We start from the raw sequence: 8,164 nt of genomic DNA on the forward strand, positions 1-8,164 counted from the left end.
CTTGGCGCGGCCCGCCGCCTTGGCCGCAGGGGCGCGGCATGGGCGGCCCCCACCTGATCGCCCCGCGCCTGCACTAACTGCCCTCGCTCAGGACTTCGGGCCGGCAGCCTGTTCTGCACACACGACCTCGGAGGTTATCCTCGAACCAGCGGAGATCTCAGACCTGCTGCAGCCGCCCCAACCCCGGGACCACTTCCGGACCCCTTGACTGCCTGGCACCGCCACGTACGGGACCATTCAGCTGGTGACGGGAGCCTAGTCCTCCGGGGCCGCTGCCGCTGCCTGGCCTCGAGCTACACGACACGAGCGGAGCCGTCGGTGGGCGGGACACTCCTGTGCCTCTGTCCACACCGCGCTAGCCCGGGACCGTGGGCGCCGAGCCTCCAGCGCGCCCCAGCCTGGGAAGCTGTGCTTTCCGTGCCAGCCCGCGAGGAACCCTGAGCTCTTCGCGGAGGAGGCTAGCGTCCGACTCGGCACCCCACGTCCGGGCCGGCAGCTCCCAGACCCGCCCCCCACCCGACCCGCGACAACGGCGGGTAGCGCAGACGCCGGGGGGATCGGGACGGCTGGGCCATGACTGCGGAGAGCGGGCCGCCGCCGCCCCCGCCGCAGCCCGAGATGCTGGCGGCCGTGAAGGAGGAAAGCGGCGAGGCCGCGGCGACTGGCACCGGGGTCCCGGCGGAGAGCGCGGGCCGCGGCTCCGGCGGGCGGCGCCGCAAGCGCCCCCTGCAGCGCGGGAAGCCGCCCTACAGCTACATCGCGCTCATCGCCATGGCCATCGCGCACGCGCCCGAGCGCCGCCTGACGTTGGGCGGCATCTACAAGTTCATCACCGAGCGCTTCCCCTTCTACCGCGACAACCCCAAAAAGTGGCAGAACAGCATCCGCCACAACCTCACGCTCAACGACTGCTTCCTCAAGATCCCGCGCGAGGCCGGCCGCCCGGGCAAGGGCAACTACTGGGCGCTCGACCCCAACGCTGAGGACATGTTCGAGAGCGGCAGCTTCCTACGCCGCCGCAAGCGCTTCAAGCGATCGGACCTCTCCACGTACCCGGCCTACATGCACGACGCGGCGGCCGCCGCAGCCGCCGCCGCCGCCGCCGCCGCTGCCGCCATCTTCCCGGGCGCCGTCTCCGCCGCGCGCCCGCCCTACCCGGGCGCCGTCTACGCGGGCTACGGGCCGCCGTCGCTCGCCGCGCCGCCGCCGGTCTACTACCCTGCCGCGTCGCCGGGCCCTTGCCGCGTCTTCGGCCTGGTTCCTGAGCGGCCGCTCAGCCCGGAGCTGGGCCCCGCGCCGTCGGGGCCGGGCGGCTCCTGCGCCTTTGCCTCGGTCGGCGCTCCCGCAACTACCACCGGCTACCAGCCCACCGGCTGTACAGGGGCCCGGCCAGCCAATCCCTCGGCCTATGCGGCCGCCTACGCGGGCACCGACGGCGCGTACCCTCAGGGGGCCGGCGGCGCGCTCTTTGCAGCTGCTGGCCGCCTGACCGGACCCGCTTCGCCCTCCACGGGTGGTAGCAGTGGCAGCGTTGAGAGCGCTGTAGATTTCTACGGGCGCACATCGCCCGGCCAGTTCGGAGCGCTGGGGCCCTGCTACAATCCTGGCGGGCAGCTAGGAGGGGGCAGTGGAGGCACCTACCATGCTCGCCATGCCGCCGCCTATCCTGGCGGGATGGATCGGTTCGTGTCCGCCATGTGAGCCGAGCGCTGGGACAAAAACTCATAGATACCTCGGCTCTCCGTGGGAACTAATTTTTCCTGCGACCTGAGAACAGGACTGGTGAGAGGACCCAATTGGGACCCAGGTGGAAGGGACCGAGAGGGCTGTAGAAGCTCAGTGTCCCAGCGCACCGCACACACACCGGTTTACTTTGTAAATGGGAGGATATGGGGTGAGGCAGCCTGAGTCCTTGGACTGGCACTAGGGACCCTCGGTGGGGCGAAGCCCCAAAGGACATGCCTTTCTGGCGTTCCACCAGGGAGAATCCTTGGCGATAAAGGGAGGGCGACGTGGTGTCTACCCCGGAGTCCTGGACCCGAATTGTGGAGAATCACAGAACTTCATTGTTCCATGTGCTGCTGAAAACTCGGGCCTTTTTACAGGGTTAGGCTTCTTGTGCCTTTGACTACGTTACTACAATAAAAGGCTCAGATAACGCCTTTCTTCTTAAAGTTAGGAGGCCAAGTTTGCAAAAAAAAAAAAGTCTTTAAAAAAAAATGGGAGGAATTTCTCTGCTCTGGGCCGGTTTTCCCTGCCTCTGAACACCGCAGACCTAGCTCTGAGTCTGAGCTGTGCCTCAGCTCCCCAGTGCGACCCAGTCCCTTCAGCCGAACCTGCATGCAGTCTGCCCGTCGGTTACAAAAGAGGTCTGCACGATTCTACAGCACCACCCCTTCCCGTTGTCTTTAAGGGCCCCATCATCTTGGAAGCTGCCCTGCATATTTGGCAGCGCTGATGGGCCACCAAGGGCCTCTGAGTAGCCATACAAAACCTAATTGCTGTCTTCGGGAATAGGAACAGGGCTCAGGCCAAGCATCTAACCTAAAGTCCCAGATTAGTTCCAGGTAGCAATTATAATTTATTGAACTTTTGAGCAGGATGTGCTGGTCATTCCATAGCTATTACCGCCCAGTCATAAATCTGATTTTCCAGTTAGGCAAATAGAAATACATTGGTCTATTGTCCTCTGTTTCTTTTCATCAGACAGCCCTGGACCCAATGGGTGAACTAAGTTCAGGGAGATGTGAGGACTCAGGGGAGATGAGCCCATAGCTGACAGTTTCCAGTAGCCAGGGTTGGCTCTTCTGTCCCTGGCACCCATTGGTACACCTCAGCAGCCTGTCCATGCAGATATGAAAGAGAAAAATTAAATTGGGGTGATCATTGAAGTAAGCTTTAGAAACTGAATTTTTTTTTACTTCATTTTGTGTCTTTTAAGCAGCCTCACAAAAATCTGAAAATCCAACGCTCCACCACTTTTCTCTTGAGAAATCTTGTAAATTTCGATTCTGGGGCAAAAATTTCCAGTGTTAAATATTTCAGAGGCTCCTTTCACAGCTCTTAGATAAACCTGAGTGGTCAGATGAACTGTTTTAATAAAAATCTTTGAGCAAGTGAGTTCTGGCTAGAGAAACAAAGCCTCTTTCAGCATAATTAACTTGGTAGGGAAGGGTGATGTGAAAAAGAAGGTTGTATGAAAACCATTGGTAATTTTTATTTTTTGTTTTGGGGACGGCACTATCCTTCCTGTTGTTCACAAAGACATGTGAACTTGTTTCAGTTCAGACATGAATTTGTCTAAATCAATGCTCTCCAATAGAAATGTAATGCGAGCAAGCCACATGTGTAATTTTAAAATTTTCTAGTAGCCACATTAATAAAAAGAAACAGGTGAGATTAATTTTAATATATTTATCCTAATATATCCAAAATATTATCATTGCAACATATAATCAAGGTAAAATTTGTTGATATGTTTTACTTTTTTCCTACGAAGCCTTCAAAATTTGGAGTGTATTTTCCACTTACAGCTTATCTACATTAGGACTAGCTACACGGCAAGTGCTCAACAACAACGGTATTATCAGTGCAGATCTAGTCGCTGGTCCTTCTTGGCTTTGATAGTACTAAATGACCACCTGGAGGTGAGAGGCGGCTGGAACACCAACTCTGCCACTGGTGGGTCCACATTCCAGACCAGCCCTGTGGCCTTGGAAAAGCGAGCTGTTCGGGCCTCCTTCCTCTCCCTATGAACCTTTGCAGTTATGGAATTCAAGGGTCCCCATGTGCAGCTAGACAAGCTGGCTGCCCCCGGCGCAGAGGTCAGGATGCTTTGCCTAGTTGGCAGAAGCAGGAAATTGAGGGTCCTCCACCCGGGAATTTTGTCCTGGCTGGGGAGAGCCCCGCCGCCAGATTGGAGCTGGAGAAGTGTGGTCTTTGCACCTAGTTAGTGCCGGACTGGAGCCTTTCTCTGTTTCCTAATTACCAAATCGAGTGCTTTGACAGCGCCATTAACCTTAAGTCAGTCCCTTCCCCTCTAGTGTTCTCATTTGTGAAAGGGACATTTGTGACTGCTACCTCAGAGGGTCCACCTAAAGTTAGACGAGACAAGAGAGGTGGAAAGACACGCTGTAAACTGTAAAGCGCTGGGCATAGGAGGGCGGAAAGGCTTCAAAATAAATACGCGCAGAATTGTCACGAAGCCTCCTGGAGCGTCGCATTAAAGCCCCTGGAACAAGAAAGATAGGATGGGAGAGAGCGGGTGTCTCTGTCCCCCATCCTCCTTGTCAGCTTGGGCGACAGGTAAGATTATACCAAAGGCGAGGGTCAGCTCCGGGAAAGAGGACGCTGTGGGGTGGGGCGGGAGGGAACAGGATGTGTACTGCCTGAGCCCAGAGGGACGCGGAGACCCGCGAGGGTTGGGAGCAAAGCGGTGAAGACAGCGACAAGCCGTTCTCCGCCTCTCGCCGCCGGCGACACCCGGAGCTCGCGCGCTGCCAGGCCGGCCGGAATGGGCGCGGGGAGCGACTGCCTTCCAGACAGTGCGCGGTGCCGCCGCTTCACCCGCCGCGGGGACTCGGGCGACCCTCCAGCACGCATGACTCTAGGACCTTGAGAACATTCGGCTGCCGGGTCTTGGAATGCCAGCTCTAGGAATTTCCAAGCCGTGGGGACGCGACGGGACCTCCCAGTCGCTCATCTGTGGGGCTCAAAGACTGAAAATGCCCTTTTTATTTTATTTTTCTTCTTCCTATTGTGAACAGACAAAAATCGTTTGGCCCTCTCGGGGCCCTGCGCACCCAGCGTCGTGTGCAGGCGCCCCCGGGCTGTGGGTAATTAGATGCGTTCTTCCCTAATTGCCCAAGGCTCGTTAGAATTCGCCCCAGAGCTGTAACATTTATTTTCTTTCAAATTAACTTAGCTTGCAATTAAGCTCAGGAAACCAGCAACAAAAGCAGACTTGGCCCGAGGTCGTTTGCTACGAAAATGGATTAAGGAACCGTCTTCCCCGATTTGAAGGGAAGGATTCCTGCGGCCAGCGATTTGGGAGAAGTGTCTGCACCGCAGAAGCAAAGTGGGAGCGGGAAGCTGCCCACCGGGGTAGGGGGCGCTGGCAGCAGCGGTGGCCTGCCTCATCTGGGTGAGTCGCGTTCCCTAAGAGCAAGGATAACGTCGCTGAAGCGACTTCTGGACGGTTTGAGCTGAACTCCACACGGAGGAAATGGAGCGCTGTATGTAGTTAGAGTTTACCGAGCACATTCGTCAACATGATCTCATTTACTAAGAACTTTGTGAGAATTTTCTTTTACTAAAGTTATTTTCTTATTACAAAATCAGTGTGTGTTCATTGTTTAAAAAAAAAAAAAACAGGTAAGAGAAAGAAAGAGGGAGGGAGGGAAATAGTAAAAGAAAGAGGAAAAGAGTCAAAGGAACCCGTAATTCGCCCAGAGAAAGCATTGTTACCACTTCAGTGCATATCTTTTCTGCATTTTGTTTTTACTTTATCCCCTATACAGGAGGCCTGAGTCTTTGTCACTGAATTGCTATGAGATCTTGAACAAGTTCCTTCCAGCCCTGGGTAGGCCTCAGTTTCCCCACCTGTAAAACTGAGTGCAGGTCCCTGTGACCCTCACATTCTCTAACTCCTCTGGCTTTGGTCATTTGAATCCAGGATGCGCTTCTGCAAGGGCCAGGAGGGAGGCTTACGGGGGAGGCAAGCCCTCCCTGCTGTTTTACACAGGAGACTGAGGTCTGGTTGCATGGGCTTCACCTGGGAACATGCTAGAAATGCAGACTCTCAGGCCACACTCCAGACCTACCAGACCAGCACCTGCCTTACAGCAGGACCCCCAGGTGACCATATGCCCTGGACAAAGAGGCAGAACTTCAAAAAAAAAATGTTTTATGTTGTTACGATCAGAGATGCCAGAGTAACTTTCAGAAGCCTCTTGTTTCTGACCAAGAACCCCAACCAGTGCTCCAAAGCTACCCTGTAACTCTGGCTGCAGAGAGAAGAGAGGGCTGAAAACACCTCATGTTTCCAGCTGTATGGATGACTGTGACAAAGACATTCAACACATGTGTCTGAAAGCATCTTGAAAGCTGGGGTAACAGTTAGAGCCAGAGCAGGAACCCAGCTCCTAACTCCCAGCTGAGGCACTTTAAGGACCTTGGGTTCCATCTCTGTACCCTCTCTAAGCAGCAGTCATTTGCCCAAGTGTGGAATAAAGTTGGCGTCTGAGCCCTCAGCTACAGCCCCAAGTTTGGGGTAATTGGGGGTTTAGGAGAAAAATAAAGCTTTCTGCTCAGGATACAATGGCCAGCAGGAAGGGGCCCTTGTCTCTGAGTTGGTCTGGGCTGAGGGACCCTCTGGCAAATAGCCTAAGGTCCTGGGTGTCCTAAGGAGCCCTCCTCTGCCCCAAACACACATACCTTTCTGGAGAACTTGGGTTTCTGTGCTCACCCCGTTCCTGAGAAGTGCTGACTCCTTGGTGGGGGTTGACATGACAAGAGAGCTGAAAAAGTATGTCCCTGATGAAAAGCAATTCAGACAGGGGCATGTACCATGAAGGGTGGGGCAGGGGCCCAGACTGGGGAATCACGTTCCCGGAATTACATAGCAACACGCTGGGAGAACCAGGACTCTCATCTCAGTGCTCATATGAGTTTTCAGTAGGAATAATAGGAATACCATGAGTGTGTGTAGAGTTTCTATAGAGCCACGGAAGGGGCATGTGACTTGCCCCAAATCTCACAGTTATAAGTGTCCAAGCCAGATGAGAACTTATGTGCACCGATACATACCCACCCTCCCAGAGACAGCATTTGATTATCATTTTAATGTGGAAGTAGAAGTAACCAGGTGGGGGAGTGGTGAATGTGGCAGCAAGAGGTTGGAGTGCAGCTTGAGGGCTGGGCTTCCCTCTTCAGGACTCCATTATATGGATGGGCAAACTGAGCCCATGGCCAGTTAAATAAATGGCTTTGAACTACCTAGAGGGAAAGTGGCGTGACTAGTGCTTCTCAGGCCAAACTGAGTGGTGAATAAAATTTAAAATGCAGTGGACAAGCAGAGTGGGGGGAAAGGTAGGAGGCCCTTGATGAGTTCGGTGCCTGGTTTCTCTGTCCCTGCCCTCTCTCCAGCACCTCTTCTCCCCGACTGAGGCCAAAGCCAGCCTTTACAGAGCCCTTGGAGTGGTCCTCGCTGCTTGGCCTCAGGAGAGAGATACTGTCTGCTCCCTGTGGAGTTCCCTGTGCCCCTCTGCCAGCCCCACACCCCCTCTTCTGAGAGTGAAGGCTCGGATTTCCAGCTCAGCCCAGAAGGGTTAACTGGGCTCAGAAGCACGTAGCCAGGGAGGCCGGGGATCAGCTGTCAGCCCCTCCCAGGATGAGGAAGGGACTGGGAAGCCGGAATCAGGGTGGATCTCAGGCCTAGCATAGAGCACCAGTTTATCTCGCTATCTGAGAAGCTGGAGAAGTGAAAACACACTTCTCTCCTGGGCGTGGGCAGAGCAGAGCCCCAGCTATGGATTTTCAGGCATGGTGGCTTCAGCAACCAAGCAATAAATTGAGAGCCACAGCCTCTGCCCTCAGCCCCCGCAGCCAGCCAGGGCCTCCCATAGGTGCTCCCGCCTCCATCCTGCCCCCACCACCAGCCTCATCTTTCTGAAGCTGAGCTCCAGGCCTGGGGAGCAGGCCACCTGCCATCTGTAGCAGAAAGTCTCACCTCCTCTCCTGCACTCAGGACCCTCTGTGACCCTTATGCCAACCTTTTTGCATCCTCATCTCCCATAGCTGCCCTTCCCACACCACTAGGCTGCAGCCAACAGGCCACTTGTCGCCCAGACCCCCCCCATGTGTTCCTGTAGCCATGAATTTGCTCTGACCATTCCCTTTCCAGGAACCACCTAACCCTGTGCTATGCCTCCATGGCCACCAGCCCATAGGAGCCCCTCATCTCTCCCTGATCACAGCAGCAGCCCCCAACCCAGCCCCCTAACCCGGCTCCCTGCTGCCTCCTTCGCACCCTGCCCCGGGCAGTTCCCCCCACTAGCAGTTCACACACCAGCCAGACCTTCTCTCTCTCACGGAAGCCCCAGACATCAGGACCAAGGGGAATGATCAGGAACATAGCATTTCCTTGAGCAGTCCTGTGAAAGGT

The 8,164-nt window shown here is 55.4% G+C and overlaps 1 protein-coding gene across 1 annotated transcript; it reads left to right on the plus strand.

The window, feature by feature from the left end:
- Nucleotides 1-573: 573 nt before the first annotated feature.
- Nucleotides 574-1,701, plus strand: FOXE1 (forkhead box E1). The gene has a single exon (XM_069474462.1). The coding sequence runs from the start codon at nucleotides 574-576 to the stop codon at nucleotides 1,699-1,701; it is 1,128 nt and encodes a 375-aa protein (XP_069330563.1).
- The last annotated feature ends 6,463 nt before the right edge of the window (nucleotides 1,702-8,164 follow it).

This window comes from Eulemur rufifrons, chromosome 7 (assembly GCF_041146395.1).
Source record: "Eulemur rufifrons isolate Redbay chromosome 7, OSU_ERuf_1, whole genome shotgun sequence".
In the NCBI taxonomy this organism is placed as follows: Eukaryota; Metazoa; Chordata; class Mammalia; order Primates; family Lemuridae; genus Eulemur; species Eulemur rufifrons.

Excerpts from the sequence above, each read along its gene's own strand:
- FOXE1 (XM_069474462.1), top strand. The coding sequence starts at position 574 with ATGACTGCGGAGAGCGGGCCGCCGCCGCCCCCGCCGCAGCCCGAGATG.